At 37.2% G+C, this 24,868-nt stretch overlaps 1 protein-coding gene across 2 annotated transcripts in view; it reads left to right on the forward strand.

The window, feature by feature from the left end:
• Rspo2 (R-spondin 2) overlaps positions 1 to 24,445 on the forward strand; it is a 133,119-nt gene extending 108,674 nt beyond the window's left edge. For both annotated transcript variants that reach the window (XM_042673181.1, XM_042673182.1), the window contains exon 5: positions 24,330 to 24,445. In XM_042673181.1, coding sequence (XP_042529115.1) covers positions 24,330 to 24,445 — 116 coding nt within the window. The remainder of the gene's footprint in view (positions 1 to 24,329) is intronic.
• Positions 24,446 to 24,868: the final 423 nt, after the last annotated feature.

Genomic DNA, 24,868 nt, shown 5'->3' on the forward strand with positions numbered 1-24,868 from the left:
ATGTTCAAATAGGTTGCAACAAACTATTTCAATTAGCTATTCAGCCAACAAACTTCTGGTGTCTCCTGGGGCTCCTGAATCTAATTCAAATAACAAGAGATAGATTGCTTCCAACTGGAATCTGGAATTGGAAAAGAGATTCTGCTTTTGAAATAGCCATAGGCAGCCCAGCCAACCTCAGAAGACTTTCCTCGGGACACTTAGAAATCATTCCCTGTGTATTTCAGTTTTCTGGTTTGAGTTGCTTACTTGAAGTTACTACAGAATAATGGCCTCCCCAAACCTAGCATGAAACATCTCCCATTGAAAACTCTTACAGATGGTGGCAGTTTAATTGAAGGCAGATAATTGGTGTTAGATAATTCAAGACAGGTCTATGATCCTGGGAGAAAGTTACATGTGCTGTGTTTTGTTTTAAGATCGAGTATTTCTGTATAAACAGGTTCCAAAGTTTTTCCCTCCAAGTTTTTGTGCATGGTAAGACTTCAGTAGGGATCACTTTACTGGTTATTCCCTCAATAGAAACATTTAGCTAGTTTTATTACATGGTTTATGAGAGCATTCAATTAAGGATGACTTCAAAATTACACTGAATTCTGCTACCTGTAAAATGAAGCAGTTTTTAAAAAGTAGGTGAACTTAAAGGAATCCTCCAAATGCTAACTCCCTACTGGTTATGTCTACTAGGCATGAACAATTCCCTTATGATTAATGAAGTAAGGGACAAAGGCTATTTAATTCTATGAATGAAATCTTAAACACAAAATAATATTTATAATATATATATATATATATATATAAATGGTGTTTTTCATGAATGACTTTGCAATCTACTTGTTATAATTGTTATAATTATCTTTTGTACCCAGTTTTCCCAGTTCTTGGAATTACTATCATAATCTAGATCCAGAGTTTAAAGAGCTCATTGGGATACTTACTTTGCTAGATTTGATGTTTCACTTAAAGGGAGACTGACACAGAAGATAATTCTGGATGAAGAATGGAGAGATCAACTTCTTACCTCTCTGTTCTGAGATTGCTTTTTAGATTCTATGACCTAAGTTATTGCTCCAGAAGAATTTCAAATAGTGATTCTAGAATCTGGAAATAATTGTTATCTTTTTGGTATAAGGGTCTCCTTGAGTGAAATGAATAAAATATGTACTTTTATGGTAAGATAAATGTTTTTGTATTATAATACAAACTTTAAAAGTCACAAGCTTTGATAATGAAGTAATTCAAGGTTTGAAAACCTATCAAAGCGGCTACAATGATAGTAAAGAACCAAATACCAACAGTGTGGAACACAGACATTAGAGAAAAAATGCTGATACCGGTATCTGAGGTGTCTATTGGGAATTACATAAATCCTTTCTTAAAAGACTTTAAGAACAGAGCTGTGATTTGTGCAATCATCAGTGGCTCAAATTCAGTGTACTTGATTTTTCCATATTTATCTCCTAGATCAAGTTTACAAATAGTTTTTCACATAACATGAATGTGCTTTCAAAACTGTATTTAAGTTTCTTCAGATGTCCAAGTTTACTCTTCTTTAATATACTGAGTCTGTTGCTTGCTGGTCCTCCTTCAGGAAGAGGCTTGTTGAGGCAGATGCAAAGTGGCATTGGGCCAAGACGCCATGAGCAAATCATTCCCTGGGAGCTGAAGCTTTCCTAAGGAAAAAAACAAAACAAAGCAAAACAGACCATCTGACTGTTTAATTAGAAAGCTGCTCAAATCCACACCTCAGTGTCATCTCTTGGGACTCCTAACACTGAATCTAGAGTAACTTTACTGTTGTTTTCTTTTTTAAAACATGCAATAAAAATGTAGAACCGTAGCCAGGGGAGGAATGAAGGGTAAAGGGGAATGTCTCCAGGGATTGATAACAGGATTAGAACTTTGTACAAATAATTAGCATTTCTGGCTAGTGTCAGTTATAAAACACACATACTTAACTTGGCTCAAGTCATAAACCTGATGTTTTATATTTTGAGTTCTTCATAGGCAAAATCCACTGTTTTATTTACTAAGATGAAATGACCACCTCTGTGAAAATTTAAGAAGTAACCCCCTAGTACAGGAAGAAATGGACTCCCATGAAAGCCAATCCACTCAAGTAAAGCCTTTTCATTGGCCAATTCAGTGGCCAAAAACACAATTTAAAGTTTTATTGTGGTGATAAAATAAAAGATTGTCTTCTAATAGCAAAATGCCAAGCTTCTGGGGTGAGTACACCTGTCAGTTTGAAGAATCCATGTCTGCTAGGTTGACGTAGGACACATAAGTTGGGATCTGTTTATATATAGAGTTTCTTAAAATTAACTCTGGTTCAAAGATGATGTTAAGCACTTACAAAATATAGTTAGCTACAATAGACATTTTATTTGTGAAAAATCTAAGCTAGCACACTAGCTTAGAGACTCTTAGACTCTTACAAACTCTTAAATTTTGAAACTCTAGATAGATTGGATGGGGAGCAATGTATTTGGCACATTCTGCCTCAGTCCTGTAGAGGCTGACAGGGTGCTTCATTGTCATCAGTAATACAAAGAGGAAAATACATGCAATGATGAGACTTTTGTTTATTTATTTTTATTTGTATTTGTTTTGGCATGTGCCAGTATGGAGCTTGAGCTTTGTGCCGGGGTGCTGATCCTTTTCTTTTTAGTTCAAGGCTGGTACTCTACCACTCGAGCCACAGCTCGTGATAATTAATTGTAAGAATCTCACAGAATTTCCTGCCTAGACTGGCTTTGAACCACAGCCGTTGCACTTTTTTGTACTTTGACTTAGTTTTACTAAAGAATTATACCTGGAAAGGGGTAGAAGAATGATGAACAGGAGTCAAATTCAGGCAAAAATACATTGAGTATACCACAAAATTGAAAAATAAGGGAAGGGTGTGGGTGGAAAGAGGGTGAAGATGTTGAAGGATGACACAGATCATGATGTGTTGTACACATAAGTTGCTTCGTTAAATAGCCAAAAACCCAACAGATAACCTAAAAATGAAAGAAATTGAGGGTAGGGTGAGGTTGAAGGGTGGGTGAAAATATTGAAAAGGGTGATGTTGATCAAGAGGCACTGTATTTATAAACTGCTGTGTTGAATGGCAACTCATTTGTACAGTTACTTAAAGATAGTAAAAATAATTGAAAGAAAGACAAACAGAAAAGAAAAAAAAGAAAAAGGAAGAGAGAAAGAAAGAGAAAAAAAGAAAAAGATTGGTTTCAGATTGCAGCCTCCTGAGTAGCTAAAATTACAGGCATGAGCCACCAGTGCCTGGCTTTAGGACACATTTTTGAAAAGTTACCACTTTAAAGCGACTCAGTTCATACTTCTGCAAATGTTCTGCATTTTGAGTTATTGAGAACCAAAAACAGGATTGTAAATGTACAGAGACACAGCCTTAATGTGTCATGGTGATTTAGTTAGAATGGTTGGGCTATGTGAGTGTCCCCAAATTAGTTTTTCATCACTTTACCCTTTGGTCCAGTAACATTTGAGCTTTCATTCTTCCCATTCTCCCTGCTAAGTCATTTGTGGTGGATCAGCTGTACCACCAGGGCCATGAAATGTATTCAGTTTTGGAAACAAACGCCTGATGGTTGTTTAACAATCCAGAATATCCACATGAGGAAAGTGGGGGAGGTTTCAAGTTTCTGAAACATTCTGCAGAAAATGAAGTGATAACATTTCCTGCCGGTGGCCATAGGACTCAATAATAACTCCAAGGGGGAAAAATAATGTTTGTTTAGACTTGACCAGCGCTAATAACAAGCAACAGTCATTATCTTCTTTTTGTTCACAAACATGTTTCTTTTCTCTACTGTCCCCTTCCTCATTTATATAGATGATCCATTGGGCTTTCCTGACACTTGTCTTTCGGTGCTCTTGAAGAGAGTTTTGGTGTGTTTTATGCTGATTCAGGCCTTGCTTGGCTATTATTAAAAGTACAGCACTAGATAAATCTTATTGCTGCAGCTGTAGTACCATACCACGAGTGGTGGGCTGTGGCTTGATGTGGTAGGCTTGGTGGTAGGCAGTCCCCGATGGAAGTCTAAGTTTCCATTTCAATTGCAGGGTTTCTTGGCTCAGTTCATCAAAATGCTTTTCCTTTTGGAGATTGCAGAATACATTTGGCACCAACATGTGCTAACATGAGCTTTTGTTGTGTTTAAATTCCTTCCCTGCTTGGCTGGCCAGATCTTTATTTTACTTTGGTCCCTGGGCACGTCTGTCACCTGTCTCCTCCGAGGTTACATGCCTCTGAGGAGGGGTTCCCGGTTACTAAACCTGGGCTTTGTGTTTAGGTTCTACATATTTTCCACATTCTACTAGCCTCCATCAGGTGAGCCACTTAGTTTTTTAATCGAGTTGGTTGTTGGGCTGGGGAGGTATGGTCTGTTTTATTGTATTTATTTTCACTAAGTGGGTGGGATATTATAGCTTTAATAAATGACCTTTTGTGCTGATAGTGTGGGCAGAGAAAAGTGTGTATTTTGAAAAAGAATATCTTTCAATGTGTTAAGCAACTGCAAGGATTCATAAATGAAAGGTTTAAAAACTGTATTTTAAGGTGGAGTGTTGGAACATTTGGCTGGGAAAAGGGAAGGCAGTAAAGAAACTCTGTGAAGGCTGAAGTTACTTGAGCATTTGTGGGTTACTTTTAATTTCTTAATGTTTTTAACCCTAGAATTGATAAAGACTTTACTGAGAATAGAGGCAAAACTTGATTTAAGAAATGTGCTAAGAAATGTAACAAAATAAACATTTCTAATGTTACTTCTTAAATTATTAGTTGAGGTCTTAGGGGCAATAAAATGCCTGATTGTCTTAAGTATTTTCTCTCTAAGTTTTTATATTACAAGAATGTTGTTTGATACAATACTGTGATTTCATTTAAAAAAAAACCTACTGTGAACAAGTATTAAGATTACAAGCAGATATACAAGAAACTACACGTTCTGTTCTTATTCCCTCCCTATACATGTCTGTGTATGAGCAATATACATACATACATATATATATATATATATATAATATTTTTTTCTTAACTGCTCTGCTGAAATTACTGAGAGGGTGATATCTCCTCATAATCTAGATCAAATCCATTTGGCAAAGCACATACTGTTAAACTTCTTAAGGAGAGGAACTTATAAAAGTCACCATGTTGGATTACAAACTTAGACCTTTAGGCATCTCCTGTGATTCTCTTCAGTGCCTTCATGATCTTGCATGTTGCATGGAAGCTAGTCTCAAAAGCACATCTTAGGATTCATGGTTGGCCTACTTTACCTGCCTCTGTACTTTCCTACCCTTTTAAATGAATGGAAGCAGAGTAAGCAAAGGATTAGAAACAGCAAAAGTCCTAAGTCGGACACCTTAGAGCTGAAGCTTGTTAACACTGTGGCCCATCTCTGATACTGATTTTCTCTTCTGTAATGTGGGGGTGGGCAGTCTGTAAAATCCGTGCTGAAGCCTCGTGAGACTGGAAGGAGAATACAGATTCTGCACATGGCAAACCTTGTCAGGGTGCTTGTGACCATTTATGGTAGTATGGCGGCTCTATCAGCTCAGTGACCAGAGCTCCTGAGAGTCTAGAAAGCAGTTTTGCTACAGGATCCTGGCTCCTCACTTAGACAAGCACAGATTTTGTATTAATCATTTTTCTAACATTTAGCAGAGCACTAGTTTGTGGGCCTGATAGGTCATGCCTAAACCTTTGTGTCTTCTAATTCTGTTCACTTGTTTGTGTGTATCTCTACTGACACAGGACATAGCCTCTAATCTCTGAAGCTGGAAATCTTGGTAATCATCCCTGGAGAATGAGGCTTTCCCACAAACCAGGGGTTTCCCCAAGTAGCCATGAGTTTATATATTCCAATGTGGATATTTAGATCACATCCATTTTGATCCTAACTTGATGATGATGATGATGACGATGATGATGATGATGATGATGATGATGAGGAGGAGGAGGAGGAGGAGGAGGAGGAAGGGGAGAAGGAGGAGGAGGAGGAGATTCAGGGCTATTAATATTTATTTATTTATTGATTGATTGATTGGAAGTACTGGGGTTTGACCTCAGGGCTTTGTGCTTGTTAGATAAATGATCAATAACTTGAACTGTATGGCAACTCATTTTGTCTTAGTTTATTTTTTCATACAGGGTATCACTTTTGCCCAAGGTTCGGCCTCTGGCCTGGGATTACAATCCTTTTCACCTTGCCTTCTGTGTAGCTGCACTTATAGACAAAGAACCACCATACCCAACTTTACCAGCTGAGTGCTGATAGCTCACGCCTAGCTACTCAGGAGGGTGAGATCTAAGGGATTATGATTCAAATCAGCCCAGGTAGAAAAGTCCTTGAGACTCCATCTCCAAAACAACTAGCAGAAGCCATGAGTCAGTGGCTCATGCCTGTAATCCTAGTTACTTAGGAGGCTGAAACTTGAGGATCAAGATTAAAAACCAGGGAGGCAAAATAATATATGAGAGTCTTATCTCCAATTCACTGCCAAAAAGCCAGAAGTAAAGTTGTGCTCAAGTGGCAGATCACCACCAACTCTGAGTGAAAAAGCTACAGGACAGTGCCCAGAACCTGAGCTAAAACCCTAGTAACAACACACACACACACACACACACACACACACACACACACACACACACACACGAGAACATAATTTGCCAACATGTTCATCCTGTCAAGGGGCTTTTCAGAGGACTTGTGTTTGTTGTTCAGGTTCCGGGAGAGTGGAATCACCAGCCTTACTATATCTTGCTAGAACTATGTTTGGCATTTTATCTTATTATTTTGCATCTGCATCTGTGTGTGTGTGTGTGTGTGTGTGTGTGTGTGTGTGTGTGTGTGTGTGTGTGTGTGTGTGTGTGTGTGTGTGTGTGTGTGTGTGTGTGCGTGCGTGCGCGCGGGTACTGGGGTTTGAACTGTGGGCCTTGAACTCTTGCTTGGAGTTTTGGCTTTTTTGCTAGGGCTGGAGCTCTACTTCTTGACCCACACCTCCACCTCCAGTTTTTTACTGGTTAATTGAAGATAAGAGTTTTTCAGATATATCGTCCAGGCTGGCTTTGCACTGAGATACTCAGCTTTTTGAGTAGCTAGGATGATAGAGATAAGCCACTAGTACCCAGATATGTTTTGTATTTTAAAACACAATTTTACTTAAAAAATAGAATGTTTCACCTGTTTTCAGCTGCACTATTTGTTTATTAATGAGAGCCATCACTCTTTGGCTTACTTACCAATTGCTTTCTTCCTTTGTAACTTCTGACTATCTTGGGCAAAGAATATATACATTCTTTAAAGAGCTTAGAAAAACACACAAGAATTTTAGTTTTTCAAGAAAAGAGGCCAATACTTTCACAAAGGCAAAGATTTTTGAGGTTTTCATAGTTTGATATGAATAAATAGATGATAAAGTCCAAGGATGAGATCTTTAGGTTTTGGACAGATTGAAGTGAGTCTAAAGTTATACCAAACATGCTGAATTTATGACTTGTTGTGTTATACAATGATAGTTTTAGCTTCTGTTCTTGGCTTCCAACCTTCTTAAGTCTTGGATGGTGCCGACTAAGACAAATAGAATTAAGTGGCATATCAGCTTCTTTGTGAAAAATTATACTATATGAAGATGAATTTTTAAAACATTCCTCAGCGGAAAAACTTGGCATAAGTGCTCCCCAGAAATCTATTCATGGATTTTTGTCAACTTTTAGACTTGTTAGTGTGGTAAGACTAAAATAATTTTTATGTATATGTGCATGTTATATTTTACATATATGTGTATATATTTTAAATGGGTAATAAATTTAAGGCTATCATTTTTGTGAGCATAGAATTTAAACTACATGTATGGTTATTTAAATACATGTATGGTTCACATGAGTATATAATGCAAACTCTTTGGTCAATGTCCTTTAAAAAGTTGGTTGGACACCAGTGTCTCACACTTATAATACTAGCTATTCGGGAGGATGAGATCTGAGGATCAAGGTTGAAGCCAGCTGTGAGACTCTGATTTCCAATTAAACATAAGAAAAGTGGAAGTGGAGCTGTGGCTCAAAGTGGTAGAGCACTAGCCTTGAGCAAAAGGAGTTCAGGGACAGCACCCAGGCCCTGAATTCAAGCCACAGGACTGGCAACACACACACTCACACACACACACACACACACACACACACACACACACACACACACACATACACACACACACACACAAATTGATAAAATGATTTTTTAATTTTTTAAAATGAGAAACACTAGGGTTTGTACGTAGGACCTATACTTTCTAAGTGGTCACTATACTGCTGTAAAGCAGAAAACACCTCCAGCCCTGCGTTTCACTTCCCACTTAGGCATGTGCCTGAGCTGCAGAATCTGGCTACTTTAGACTGGGATCACAGGCATACATCGCCACATTCAATGTCCCTCCATGGAAATCAACTCTGGTAGACTTATCTGATGAGGCACAGGCCATGGGCTGAGCTATGGGTTGAGAAAGGATTCATATGAACTGTTCTTCCCAGGCTGATTTCAAACCATGATCATCCTGTTCTCAATGTCCCAAGTAGGTAGTGTTACAGGTGTGATCATTAATACTCAGCATTTATATCTACTTTTATAGCAGGCCCAACATGTGGGTTGTAATACTGGAAAACTGATGTCCTTCTATTTTTATATTGGTAGTGACATCATTGATTTAATCTCTAGATTAGATTAGAAGGATGTGTGTGTGGGTTTAAGAGAAGGCTTCACTAGATTGTATTCATGGTTGTGTTCTGTGATGTAATGACATAGACATGTTCAGAAAGCTAGACTGCATCCTTGGTTTACATAGGCAGATGTCTTCATACACTTGTTGATCCACTGAGCCAATGTCACCATCTTGTAAACTAAGTATCTCTTAGCTCTTTCTACTCTCACACAGTAGTTGCCCTAACATTCACATTTTCTTCTCAGAAGATAAAAATCAGAACCTACTAGGCAGGTGCTCCAACACTGAGCCATAGCCCATAGTCTTCACGTCACCTTTATTCTTCAGAGATTACTCAGGATACTCCTGGGTCTTACTGCTTTATCTCTAGGAGGACCTTATTCATCCGTTATGTTCATCTTTGTTATGGTTTCTTCCTTTTCTGTCCAGCTCCTTCACACTGCCCCAGCTGTTGACCTTCACATTCTCAGCTGGTCAGCCACATATCCTTTGAATTCCATGCATCTAAATGACTTGTGATTCTTCTATCAAATAGGCTATTCATCCTGCTATGACCTCTTTCAGCAAAGTGCCATGTCCCTCCTTCACACACAACCTATTGATCCTCAGTTCTGCTTCTGTCTTTATTTCCCATATGCATTTGGTCACCCTTCATTTGAGTCCAGGTCCTTAATTCCTGCTGCCTTTCCATCCATTTCTGTGTTCTTCTGTTTTCTACCTTGACTACTGTAGTGTGCCTCTTAAGTAATCTTTTCTATCTCACATATCTTATATACTTACTATATAAGATGATAATCATCTATTTCCACGGAACAAATATGAACCTCAGCTATCACAATTCCTAGTATTTACTTTCTGTGAGTGTATGCCAGTGTTTGAACCCAAGGCCTTGTGTTTTCTCTTAGCTTTTTCCCTCAGGGCTGGTACTCTACCATGTGAGCCACACTTCCATTTCCAGCTTTTTGATGATTGATTGCAAATGAGAGTGTCAGGAATTTTTCTGCCTGGTGTTGGCTTAGAACCTAGATTACAGATATGAGCCACCAGCAGTGTGTCTTAGCACTAACGTTTTAAATGACATGGTCATTTTCCTAAAATCACGTGTTCAGTTCCTATATTAGTATGATCACCGTATTTTAAAATTCCAGTCAACTTTTCGTATTTTGTCAATAAGCATAATGGTGAGTTGTCTTTTCCTATCTCTCAATTCCCTGCTCATTAGACTTTCCTTTCTGTGCACATACAAACAAGGAATGGCTTAAGTTTGTATATATTACATTCTCTCTTTAATAATTAGGAATGCCAGAGTTAGACTTCAGATATAATATCTGTCTGCATGGAAATTTCTCTACTGGGATGATAAAATAAAAACTAAATAAATGTGTCTTATTTGACAATATTTTCCTTAGGATTTTTCCTGCTCTGTGGCCAGGGACTATTATGTGGTGAGTGGTGTGACATTCTCCAAAGCTTACTTCAGTTGCTTATTTCATGTTTTAGTTCCTAGTTTTGTATAACTAGCCTCTGTGAATTTTATTCCATTTGATCTTATTTTTCTATTTTTAGTAATTTTTTTTGTTTCTGTGACTTGATACAAACATATGATTCAGTCCATTTTATGAGCACTGGGCATCTAGACATACAGTCACGTGGAGTGATAACATTTATGTATGTTGACGGTATTTAATGGGAACATAAAGAAGACTTGTGTCAAATGTATGCTGCAGGTCTCCAGTTACCAAGGGCATTACTGCAATTGAACTATCTTGGAGCCAGAAGGACTGAAAAGCTATGATTTGGAGGATATGGGAAGAATAAAGACATACTTTATATTAATACTCTTTTAACTATAAGGGAAATAGTCATTAATTTGAGGAGAGCTAGTTTATACAAAGTAACTCTTGTCTATTGTTGGTATAATTTTTAGTTCAATACTAATAAGAATTATTAGTAGTTTAAAACCTAAAAATTTTGTCTCATAATTAGCTTCATTTTATGTCATAAGATTTTATGGAAGCAATCTAAACTTTTTTTTATTCACTAGAAAAATGCTATTATTTTTCTACTCTGGATAGAAGAATGCTGAATTTCATGTCTGCCCTGAAACAAATTAGCACAATTTGGTTAAACAGCTGCCTAAATGATGAGAAACAAATTGGATTATAAAACCCTAGTTGGTAGTTTGGCATGTCAATTAGTTAAGTAAGGATTTGAACCATGTCATACAGTCATGGGATGAAAAACGACACACAGTGGTCATGCCAAGTATCTGGCAATAGGGCCAGCCTCAATGCCTGGCTCTGCTGTTGATATGGGCGGTCGGGGGGGGGGGGGCAGGAGGGGGGGATGAGGGGTGGCATCGATCTATGTGTTCTTTTGACGATAATCCAGTTTGTCCAAGTGTGAGATCATACTTGTATATTTAATAAGGCTTTATTGAGCACCCATCATGGCTTAGAGGACTTATTTAGGGATGAAGCCACATAACTTTGAAACCATTACAAAACCAAGGCTCTATAATTGTAGTGCACTGGTGTTTGTTTTTGAAGTTTGCGGTTCAGAATACATCTGCATATCATGAAAAATCCTAGTGGGAGTATCATGCAAAGAAGGATGTTTAATAAGTCAGATGATGGAGTGTACTGAAAATGTTCATACAATGATTTAACAATTAGAGGGGACTTGCTGCTTCAGAACTGGGGGATTGTGGGAAAGTATTGCAATTAAATGAGAGACCGGCTCACAGAGTCTGTAAAATCAAGTTTCTCCTCCTTTAGCTTCATCTTTGTAGTAAACCTGGCTGCCTAGCTCCAACTCTTGCTTTATTTTTTAACTCTATAAGCTATTACTTAATTAGGTAATAAAGAATATCCTGAAAGAGTGAAGGCTCACAATTTATGATCCAGCTTATTTACTTGCATCTGTGAACTTGACTGTTTATGTAATTTCAGTTTCCTCTGATTCTCCATGTGACAAAAAATTCCTACTTTGAAGGTTGCAATGATTATTTAATGGGTCAATACATCTACAATACTTTTAATAGTAATTTGGCAAGTGAAAATGTTAACTAGAACTCAAGTTGATAATGTCAGTACACTTAAACAATATCAATAAAACAATCTGGGTGTCAGTGGTTCATGCCTCTAATCCTAGCTGAGAACTGAGGATCATGGTTTGAAGCCAGCTGTAGCAGATAAATCTGTGATACTCTTATCTCCATTTATCCAGTAAAATTCTGAAAGTGGAGGTGTGGCTAAAGTAGTAGAAAGCCAGACTTGAGCAAGAAAGCCAAAAGAGGGTATGAGGCCCTGAGTTCTAGCACTTAAGCCAGACAACACAAAATCTACATTTTGAAAAATAAAGAGAAGCAATTTCAGAGGACCTCAGATGGGTAGATGAAGAGATTCTGCTAATAAATACCATAGCTGAATTGGGTTCAATAATTCCCTCTAGTGACATTATTTTCCCCTGCAATAGACATTCTCCATGTAATTTCTTTAAAATTCAGAGTTACTAGTACAGAAAGAATTGCCTTTCCTTTTGTACATGGTAGAAAATCCGTGTAGGTAAGTGGGAAAAAAATAGAAGCTGCTACTCAAATGTGTGATCTGATCTAAGTTCTATTCTAGGTAGTTTCAAGGTACCAGAGCTATGGGATACAGGAAAAGAAGAGGGTCTGATACTGTACGTTAAAGTTATCCTTCTGCAATTTTGAAGACTTAATTGAATGTTTTCTACCTTCACAAAAACTGAACCCATTTATCTCCATAATCTCTTCAAGCTTGTAGTTATTGAAAAAATTCTTTCTGTCCTCTCTCGCAGTTCTTAGCCAAGAGCAGTGTGCACATTATTTGCTTTCTTGGGTGCTGTTCTGTGAGTTCATGTATTTAAAGCTTGTGTGGGAGCCAAGCCGCAGGATCTGGCTGACTTTCAGCTGCTAAACAGGGGGCATGTAACTTGCCATTGGTCCCCAACTGAGAGAATTGTGGATGTAATTTCTTCTTGGTAAACATCCATCACGAAGTGAATTTATCTCTTCTACACATTTGTTTTCCTTTGGGTGTTTTCCTTGTGCTGCATGACCCCTACTTTGCTGGACATGAATACTTCTGTAGTGTTACTTAACCTCTGAAAACAATGAAAAATTACTTTTGTGAATCTGTTTTAAGTCGGAGGATATAAAATGACTCATCCAGGCAGGCAGGTTCTAGCCATCAGCTATAGAAAAAGAGACTGATAACAGTCAGACAACTAGCTGCCCACAGTGTCAGGGAGCTGAACAGCATGGCTATGACATTGAACTTCAGACAGTGTCAGGGCATGTGGTTAAACCTTTCTTGAAGTTTGGCTCTGACTTAGTTTAAGGAAGCTTAAGTCTATTCTTGTTCCTTTGGTCTCAGTGCTATGTCCAGCATCGCCACCAATACATCTTGAGTGCTCCGGGTGAGCTATGAATGTGACTCAACTTCATATTTTTTAATCCTCACACTGACTTCATCTGATAGGTCACTGCTATTTCTCACATGTTATCAAGAAAATCTGAGGCTTGGTTTTGGGATCAATTGTCATAGCATCACTAAAATATAAGCCAAATGTCAATGTCTAACCAACATGTTCTTCTATTAAATATTCATCTCCTGAAAGCAGATGATGTTGGAAAGAACCCACTTGTAAGATCTCACTACTTTTAAATGTTTTATATATGAACATTTACAATGGCATGTATCCCAGTTCCATTACATTTATATCATGTGTGTACCTTTAGGAAAGGGTAGCAAAAGGTTAGGCTAGATGAATAGTGTTGGAAAAATCATAGCAATGTCATTTGGAATAGTTTGGCAAGAATAAAATTTCAATCTCTAAAATAAATATGACATTTCAAAAGAAGAATAGGCAGTATGTGTTTATATAAAGCTAATTAATTTTGCAAACTTTGTCAGCTAGGCAGTACATCTGCCACTTTTCCAAAGAGTAAAGATGATCTAATAAGGTTTAAAGAATATACAGATTATGTGGAACCTAGTGGCTAATAATTTTTCTCTCAGAAACTATGAATAACCACAAGAGGGTATTTGGAATTCAAATAGTGAAATGCTGCCTAATACTAAAAATTATTAATAAATATTTAAATATTCTGTTGGGTCTTTAAGATACCTTTGTAGGATAGATGGATATAGATCCATGTTAATACAGATAGATGAGGTGGATGAACTCTCCAAGTCTTGTCCTAGAGGACATTTATTATATTGTATTTTATATTGCTGCTTATGCAAGACTTTTAGCATTTGGCCTTTGGCATTGGTGTAAACAGAACAAAATTGGACTTGCCAGTTGTTCTAAATCATAGAAGCTTTGCCTGAACATTTCTTTGTAATATGAAGTATAAAATATATTTAGGATTCATGAATACTGGCACTCTGGTTTAACATAGTAACTGAATCTGAATGGATTTGTCCTTGCCAAAGACTCCTTCTGTTTTCTTTCTAAAACACTTGTTCCCGGAACACTGGGAACAAAACCCAGAAGTCTACCTGTGTAGAATCTAGGGAGGATCATTGGTGAGAGACGTAAATGAGAAGATAAAAATGCTAAGGCAGGCAGTGTTGCTACTGTCAGATTAGAAATGATTAAAAAGTAATAAACAGGGCTGGAAAGGTGGCTCAGTGGTAGAGCGCTTGCCTTGCATGCATGAGGCCCTGGGTTCCATTACTCAACACCACATAAGCCGAAAAAGCTTGAAGTAGTGCTGTGGCTCAAGTGGTAGAGTGCTAGCCTTGAGCTAAAGAGCTGAGGGACAGCACCCAGTCCTAGAGTTCGGGCCCTACTACCGACAAAAAAAAAAAAAAAAAGTAATAGACAGATCTTGTATTATTAACTTTTAACTAGCAGATCTCTGCTTTGAATCTAAGGCTGCATGATCCCATAAAGCCATGATTTATCCCGTAATCCAGATGTCTGCCCACTCTAGTACTTCTCCCTAGCTCTGAGATAGAGCTTGTAGTCATCTATCCCAGCGCTGGTTAGGTATTCCTAATTCTGTGGTTTAAGTTGAATGTTGACAAACATACAGACGGTCACAGGGGATATTTAGGGTCAAGGAAGCCTACATGGACTACTTATAAAGACACAGCTGGCTGGCTTTGTGTAAGATCTGATGCTTTAGTGGGAGGCGTAAATGGGGAACACATAGCATCTGTGTAGACACTCCTACTTTCACTTCTATGCACATCTTCAAGTTCCACAGAAATTGTGTTGAGTCTAAATTAGATAAATTTGCCCTATGATTGTGTTAAATGCCAATTCTTGTGTTTTTTATTTCGTTAATGGTTATTGATCTAAGATCAAGAAGAAGGCATTAAGTCCTCTTGTTCTAATGTAATTACCTTAGAAGGTATGTTCTCTTGTACTATGAAGTCATCCATGAAGGAACTTCAAATTCTTTTCTGATTATCCTAGGGTTCCTAATCAAATGAATACAGTGTCATCATTTTCTCAGCAAAACCTGATCCTTTGATTTTTCTCTAACTTGACTGGGGAGTGCCAAATACACCTGAGCATATATTTTACAAGCTTTTCTTTTTTTCTTTTTGAATTAGTTTTGGGACAGGTAGCTGCACTATCTGGTGCCATCGTTTTGGGTACTTACATTTCCTCCCACATTCAATCAAATGAAAATCCATAGAAAGCACTTACAGTGCATGATTACTGTGCTAAATAAACCTGTAGATTGCATCCTGATAAAAGGTAAGGAACATAAGCAAGGAATGAACTGTACTGTACCCGGTAAGTTGCTATTTATTCTTTTTTTTATTGTGGAAATACTGTATAGAGAGGTTACAATTACATGGTCAAGGTAATGAGTGCATTTCTTATCAAGCATTGTTGCCTCCTCCTTTGTTTCCCCTTCCCATCCCTTCCCATCCTCTCCCTCATTCTCCCCTGCCCCACGCCAAAGTTGTAAAGTTCATTTCGACATAACATCTTGTACATCTCATTGGTGCAATGGGTCCACCTGTATCCTTATTTAAACAATTTGTTTTTTCCCTTCCCCTCCACAAATTATACCAACATTAAATACAGTGAAAACAGGGGTTATACCATGGGGAAGGGAAGTTACTATTTATTCTTAAGGGTTCATACAGGATTTTCACAGTTTCAATGAAGTCAATGGCTTCTCTCATTAAGAGTAGTAGTATTAGTTGTCTCCTAAGGAGTCCCTGCTTTCTTGACAAAATAACACTGTACTCTTATCCAGTGACCTAGAACATTATAAAAGTATTTGAGAAAATAGAGATGAAAACCTGCCATTCAAGTCCAGTTCTGTTACTGATTAGCTGTAGGAACTTGGGTAGGTCACTCAGATTTGTTGTTGTTGTTTGCCTAATTTGCTTACTATCTAAAACACTTGGTAAGTTTCAACTAGAGCAGCTTATCCTAAGTGACATATTTGCTGTTTCTCCGTTTCCCCAGTACAGCTGACGGGTGTGGCTGCGACGACCCCAACCTGGTTAGAATCTTTTGTCAAGAATGACCACAAATGATCAACTTTTGTCCTTCTGATTGAAGTCTGTGTGCACTTTCTGGACCAGAGGATAGTGAATTTCATTTTTAGTAATATAACTCTTTGATTCTAAATAAGAATCACAAGCACAGGTTCTCTTGTTAACAGGAAGTTTATGTTAACTTCCCCATAGAAAGTAGCAACTTGGACATGGGAATAAATCACTGTCCACAAAGCAGATTCATCTTTCTAGTTTTCCTTTGTTTTCTCCTTAGCTGACTTGACCTTCAGACACCCGTAGGTCTCATTACTGTTTAATCTACTACAAAACTTACCTTTGAGTAAGAAAGAAAGGAAAAATAAGCCTCCAATTGGGATGAGTAGAATATTTAAGAAATTATAGCCCCAAAGTTCCCCTGCACATTATAAATAATAGAACTCCATAACTCTGATCAATATTCTTACAGTAAAAGTGATTTATTGCCCCCTTGTGGTAGAACTATGTAGTTTCTTAATTTTCTTTTTCTTTTTATTACGCACCAAGTGAAATAAATAAGGAGTGTCAATTCAGTTTCTACCACCAGGAAACATTAGATGTTGCAATAAACCTAAATTATCTTATTGAAAAAGAATTTTATGTACTTAAAAAGAACTCCTTGCTTCATGAGATCATGCCTTATTTTGTGTGTGTCTATCTCAGGTGCCATATCTAAAAGGCTTAAAGGTGGATCAGCTAGCATGATCAACATCATATGTAACACTCCCAAATCTCATTCATATTACTTTTGTGTAGGCCTTATTGCTTCGATTGACTTTCTAGGGTCTTGGAAATACTTCATTACCCCTTTAAAAGTCATCCTTTATACCCAAAGAAGTATTTCTTTCAGAACTATTGAGATGAAGAACTTTCTAAATACCACATGTAGGAAATATTAGTAGTAGGCTGATCTCACCATTTTGAACATGAAACAAGATGTTGAAACCAAGCAAGTGAGCAAGTGAAATCAACACACCACACATGCAATGAAGTTTCGAATAAGAAGCACTGAAACATCATAAAGATGAAAGGCACCACATAATGTACCATTCTTTATTCACTAAGACGATAAAATAAATAGGAGAACAGTAACACAGTCAGTGACTTCTCAGTCATATTACTGGTGTGTGTGTGTGTGTGTGTGTGTGTGTGTGTGTGTGTGTGTGCGCGGGCGCGCGTGTGCACGCGTGCATGTGTGGGTCCTGGGCCTGAGACTTGAACTTAGGGCTTGGACACTGTTTCTGAGCTCTTTTGCTTAAGGCTGGCGCTCTACCACTTGGGCCACAGCTCTGCTCCCAGCTTATTGTTAGTTAATTGGAAAGTCTCACAGACATTCTTGCCTGGACTGGCTTTGAAGCACAATCCTTGGATCTCAGCCACCTAAGCAGCTAGGATCACAGGCATGAGCTACTGATGCCCAGATAACCTTATAAATGACTGTAATTCTGCATCCTGATACTCTGAATATTGTTCATGTTTGTATGATTTGAGAAGTCAGTTTTAGCCATTATTTTTTTTTATTTTGGATGGTTATCACTCTGTCTATAACTTCTAAGGAAACCAATTAGTTGAAAGATACCTGTAGTGTAAGTGTATATTTGTAAAGCACATGGCTAAGCCATCACTTGGAAATTATTCAGGTTTTTGTTTTTCATTTGCTAGTTGAAATTCATGATGCCACTTAACTTTCCTTGGTAGGTCAATTATTTTTAACATTTTAATAATATTGTGACCAAGAAATCAATGTTATTTTTTCTCAGAACATTTGTTCATAGTCAATAGCCATTAAAGCCTTAGCTGTTACTAATTCTTGCAGAAGGTCAGAAGTTGTATGTGAAATATTTTTAGTAGAAAGATATGTAGTTTTTTTTTAAGCCAGATGAGCGTAACTAGAAATGCACCTAAATAGACTTGGTCCTATAATTAAGGAGTAAAAATGGACTCATCTGTTTTATTCTCACCCCTTTACCTTTGCTTTTGATTCCCAAACTGATGTAAATAAAAATGTGCACATTTGAAAATAGCAGGTAAATGATTATTTATGCATTACTTAATGGCTTTAAATGGATTTGAAATATTCTCACATCAATGATTAGTTTATCAGATGACACATGTATTAATTAACTTGACTTAATTATTTCACAATAAGTATGTATATATATAAACATCACATTGTATACCATAAGTATATGCATTTTCATTTTTCAATTAAAATAAGTGTGTTGTTCAGAAATATTATAGATCGTGAAGTACTTAGGATATTACTGTGGTAGACCCTAGGCCTGCTCACCATATTTGCCCACTTGTAATCATTTTATAGTTTTAGATTAAAGCCATAGCCAGACATAAGTGGCTCATGTCTGTAATCTTAGCTACACAGGTGGCTGAGATCTGAGGACTGAAGTTCAAAGCCAGCTCCAGCAGACAAATCCAAGACTCTTATATCCAATTAACCACCTAAAAGTTAGATGTGGAGGTGGATCTCAAGCCTTATTAAAAACCTCAGAGAGACTGCCCGAGCCCTGAGTTCAAGTCCCAGCACACCAGTGCGTGTAAACACACACACACACACACACACATACAGAGTCATGAAGCAATATCTTGTTTTCAATTTCTGAAGGGTTTAGGTTAGTCGTTCTTAAGCTTTTATATCTGGACCCTAATGTGGGTGATTACTTACCCAGAGTCTGCTCCTTATAACATTGAAGAGTGCTTTTGTTCCTTGGGTCCATTTCTGACAAGACTTAGGGACATGAAAGTACAGTAATCTTGGAAATAGATTCAATTGTTGTGGTCTTAAAATATAAAATGCTTCAACTTGTAGTTAAAAATACACTTTATTACTTTGGTAATTATGAAAAGAAGAAGTAATTTATAGTTTTGTAGAATTTTGGTGAATGTCTCTCTACATAAATCTTTACCTGAGTTTAGATTATTTTCCTAGGATAGATTCCTAGATCTCAATGGAGAAGTTATGGATATGTTTAATGCTTTTATGTGCCTTGCCAGATGGCTTTTGCAGAAAAGTGGTGTTAATTTCATATTTTCTTCACGCCTCCTGAGCCTGTCTCCCTGTATTCTCACCAACACCAAGTACTTTTACTTTTAAGGATCTGCCACCACATCTCATTTTATTTGACACTTTTAAGTATATTTATTAGTTCATTTAATTTTCTTTTTGAATTGTATTTAAGCTTCTGTTTATTTTTATATGAACATTTAAAATATTTTAGCAACTTGCTGGCATTTTCGCAGAGAACCATTTGTCACTCCTAAATAAATTTCTGTTGCTACTCCTCCTTGGGCTAAGTCAAATTGTTCATACAAGGAAAAGAAATTGGCCAATTGCTATTCATTACCAACAACTTGGACTCCATATGTTACCTGTGGAAACAATCTTTTATGTTTTGCCTCTGTAGAGCATTGTCTGAACTATGGAGAGAATTACCAAGATGGAGAGTAAATAGGTGTGCTATCCCCAGGGTTAGCTGCTTTGATGGGTGGCTAAATTTCTAATGTGATTCCCAATTCCCTATGGGAAATTCAGTAAATTCAGTCAGACCCCCAGCACTACAAACTTACCAAAATACACTAACTACTTAAAGATAATAAAATATAATCAAAAAGGTGCATTTTGTTAAAAGTATCACCATAAAAATGGTCATTAGTTGATGGTATTTGTCATCATGTAGCTTACTTTCTCTGGTTCATGTGGATATATAGGTATGCATGTAACATGTCTATAGCTCTACATATATATACATGCATAATATACATCTCTATATCTCCATAAGATATAAACATCTATAAATCTGCATATAGATATATCTATACAGGTAGCTATCCATATATAGATAATATAAATAGATGGATAGGTAGAGAGATGCTTTTTACTATTGACAAGATGTAGCTAGTGTTTCTTTTTTTCCTTTACATTTTTATTTTATGATGATCATTATTATTTTTAAGTAGTTGTGCAAAAGAGGGGCCATTTTACAAAGTAGTTTATAAATATACTGCATCTTGGTTAATGTCACCTCTTCAACATTCTCAGCCATCTCTCCTCTACCCACCTCATTTCTCAATCTTCTTAATTTTCTAGGATATACCTTGGGTTCTTTGTCTGCATTTTCCTTATTTTATAGTCACAGCTACTGACTCCCCCACTCTAGTTTTCTACAATTATATTGACCCTGAGAAAGTCTTCATTCAAATAGCGTTTAGTAAGGCAACCCTAGACAATGTCTGTGCCTTGCTGATGGATGTGCAAGAATCGTTGCTCCAACAATTCAGACTTCCTTAGCCCTCGTGAAAGGAAAAGACCTTCCTAGAATGTGAGAGCTTGTGAAAGAACAGAATCGGTGTTTGACTGGCTGTGGAAGTCAGTATTTTCACAGCTTCATGTAATTTGTGAGTCTGCTTGTATCTTGCTGTAAAATAATGTCCCCTATTTCTGATTCTAATAGCAGTAATCTGCAGCTGGGTGTTAGGAGTATTTCCATAAGGGATTGTTCACCTTTCACTGTATAGGAGCTGATAGGTTATCCTCTTGGACCATTTCCACATGTGCACAAGTCAATGTAATTACACTAGTTAGAATGAGGCTTTGATAATGTCTATTTATTTGGAGGATAATCTTGTCTTGCCAGTGTTACTTTATACATCTTCCTCTCACCCTAGGGACACAATTTCTTCACATGGTATTCCATAACTTCTGGAGAAATGAAAAAGAGTCACAAATCGAATGCCTTACTAGAAAACTTGTTTTCCCTCCTCCCTAAAGTAGTCTTTCTCCATTAAATCTACTAACTTCCTTTAAGATGGTGATGTTTCAGCTGGTCATTGTCCAGTACCTACAGAGAAGTTCCTAAAGGATCTCCTCTGCAGACCTCACATGCATGCTCTGCAAGATCCTCCCTTTGTACTGACCTGTCAAGGCCATTGCATCTACAGAGCTCTGAGGATGAAGATTTGTAGATCTGGTCAGTAGAGTTGGATATGTGCTAGAAGCTGGCAGTCTCCTTTAAAACTCAAAACTCTTTTTTCTGATCTTTAGCAGTACCCATTCGAAGTCTTCCCTCATGAGTAGAAAATTAAAGTTAAATCTATGAGTTGCTATTTGGTTGGCTTGACACTATGCTTCCTTTGAAGCATAAATGCAGTAAGAATGTGCGATAAACTGAAGTCCTTCTCCAATGGACATATCCATAGATACAAAGAAATTAAGTAACAGAAATCAGCACACCTCTCTCTCTCTCTCTCCCTCCCCCTCCCTTTCTCTCTGTGTTCAATTGGAGATAATTGCCCAGGACACTTCAAAACTTGATCCTCAGATCTCAGCCTCCTGGCATGAGCCACCAGCACTCAGCAATATCTGATGCTTTAGTATTATTTTATTACTTTGAGTTGAGATTAAAGTCAGAACAACCTACTATAGGGCACAAAATATTTTCAGTTAATTTAGGCCTGTCTGTGGTCAAATGCTGGCTAACCATCTTAATTCTTTGGTATTTGCAATATAACCTACATGAGAAATGGTACTGGCCAAAAACAAAACCACTCAAGCAAATGATAGTAAAAAGATGTCATTCAAGAGAGATTTCTGAGGAAAATCATTAGGGTTGTAACTAGGACCCCTAAGCATTGTTTCTTGGAAATGGTATAATGAAAGTTATTGCCAAAGGAATAGTACAGTCGACAAAAGTATTTTATATAAGTTTTTGGAAATATTGCCAAGTGTTTAACTGTCAACTGTTTTTATAAAAATACCAATTAACTTCTCTATTACAAAATATGATAGCAGCTAGCAAAACTAATGACACTGACAATTACATCAGAATAATGTATCAGGTAATTGACAAAAGACTGACCATCTTATGAGTTTCTAGTCATTTTGTGTGTCAAAGTAGTATACATTACTTAGCTTATATGAAGAAGTGACATTATATGTGTGAAAAACTTCTTTTTACATTTTTATTTCAGGATCTTCATCTTATCCTTCTATTTGCTTAATTTCCATCTGCCTTTAAAAGAAACTCCAGGCTTGGTATAAATGAAGTATCTGCACAACAAATGCTTAAAACATAGTAATTTTCTAAGTGGAGAATTGTGTTGTTTCAGAAAGTATAAAACAGAAAAAAAACGGAATATAAAGTTTTGTTAATTAGAGCTTCTTTTAAAAATATGCTATTTAAAATATTTTTTCCTCTGCCTTTATTAAATGTCTGATCATTAGAGATAATATTGCTAAATACTTGTAACTTTACAGTTGCTTTGATTAATGATGACTTGGACTAAAATTTCATTGGGTAGGATTAACTATGTTTGAAGATGGCAAAATGCCATTATAACATTAATGCCAGAATTTAATGAGAACCAGAAGTTAACGTCAAGACCTTTTAAATTTAATATGAGGGCACAGTCATGTTCTCATTATTTTATTGCAGTGTCTTATTAAGAATAAGTTATTTTAAAATCTTCTTGTGATAAAAATTAGTGCTCAGCAAATATTGAATATTGACAGTGCAGCTCTCTCCACACTAGGGCCTTGAGTAGAAGATGGTTTTGCATCCTCAACCAGAGCACTTTCTAATCAGAAAAGCAGACAAACAGAAATGAGAAACACTTCCCTGCATTTAGGAATCTTATGTACTCAAGGTGTAGCGCTTTTTGAATAAGCATATCCTCTGTCTTTAGTTTGCTTTTCAGTTTTTCATATCAGCCACTTTCTCCATTGTCTGTGCTTTAATAAACAAAAGGCTGAGTTTTGTTAGATGTAGGAAGGTTGAAGATTGGCCATTAAAGAGTTAGAATCAAACATTCCATCAGTGCTTTTGGATTGCTGTGGTGGTTAATGGATAAACCCTATAGGAGCTTAAAACATTTTTTTTGAAGAAGTAAGATAGATAAGAGAGGAAGATTGACAGATTGTTTTTGTTTACTCCTACTCAATAGATTAAGCATTGTTCTCAACTGAAAGTGTCCAGTGGTGGCTTACCTTCTGTAACATATCAGAATCTCTTAAAACCCTTCTTCTTCTGAAGAATCCTATGATTCATAGACTTAGAACCTAAAGAAGACAGTGAATCAAAACCAAATGCCTTATGGCCCTCCTTTATTCCACCATTTGTGTGTGTGTGTGTGTGTATGTGTGTACATGCTTACAAAGAAATGTTGAGATCTTCTAAAGACTGTAAACCATGACCACAAGATGGAAGAAGTGAAATACACCAGAAGCAAAGGGAAAACCCTATCCAAAAATTCTTGATGGAGGAAAACCTCAAGTATTTAGCTTGTGGTCTGGGCTTCCTGGTGGCTAAAGCAAAGAAGAGAAATAGGATAACTTGGTGTGATTTTCTGGTAGTAAGACACATACCACTAGTTTATCCGAACAAATAAGCGTTTTTTTCTTGTTCTGTATTATAAATAAGAATAACTTGTCCAGGGAATTTGGATAAGGCTATGAGACATTGCATGAATGATGTCCTTATGAATGTTTATAGAAAATATAAAAAGCATTACAGATATTGGTGTTTGAAGAACACAGAAGGAATAACATTTAAAGCAAGACTCTCTTCATCTCTGGGGACATGGAGAGGGGAAGTATGAAACTTCTGGTATATTTACTGTAGGTAGATGCTTATTTTCTTTTGACCCACTGACATACGGAGCAGTAGAAAGACATAAAGATGTCTAGTAAAGGGTAGCATTGTTAAAAGTAGTAGGGGATAAATGGAATTTTTGTGGCAACATGATATTTTGAAACACTGATCTGGCCGCTTGGAGGTTTTTAAATATGCCAGTTGCCTGTAACAGGAAGATCAGTCTCTGTTTTTAGACAGCATATCCAATTTAGTAAATTATTATTATATCGTCAAAATTAATGTGAACAATTTTCTCTTTGAGGTTGCTTTTTTTTCCCCCTTTCCATAGGTGATGTTTTCCAGATGGGCTTGGTGTAAAACTCTCAATGTGTTTTTGTTTTCTTTCCTAGAGAAAGAACCTTTTCTGACATATCTCCATTTTTTTCTCCCTCTGTCTCGCCCATTGTAGGAAAGAGAACAGGGAAGGCAAAGGAGAAGAGGAATAAGAAGAAGAAAAGGAAGCTGATCGAAAGGGCTCAGGAACAGCACAGTGTCTTCTTAGCTACAGATAGAGCTGGCCAATAAAAGACAAGATGTCGATGGTGGATCACTGGGGGTTTTTGTTTTTGCAAAAGTGCACAAAGCTACTCTCCACTCCTGCACACTGGTGTGCAGCATTCATGCTGTTCTGACCAGTATCTCTTCTAGTACCATGTGAAGGGCGCTGTCCCAAGTGTGGTCTCTGGGTTATTTATGCTACAAATTGAAGCTGGAGCCTGTGAAGTCAGGAACTTATTGACCCGAGTCAGCAGAAGCCAGTCTAAGTACGTGGACTGTGATTTGCTCAGCGAGTACAGAGAGAAGCCATTCCTGGCTCGGTGGACACACACACGGGAGGTGTGAGGCTGTAGGCCGCCACTGAAGAATGCACTTGTGCCTATTTATGAGAGAGAAGCGGCTCAGCAGGCAAAGTGCTATTCACTTGTGACCTTCATTGTCACCTTACTC

This window comes from Dipodomys spectabilis, unplaced genomic scaffold (assembly GCF_019054845.1).
Source record: "Dipodomys spectabilis isolate Male_0828 unplaced genomic scaffold, ASM1905484v1 ptg000783l, whole genome shotgun sequence".
Lineage (NCBI taxonomy): Eukaryota > Metazoa > Chordata > Mammalia > Rodentia > Heteromyidae > Dipodomys > Dipodomys spectabilis.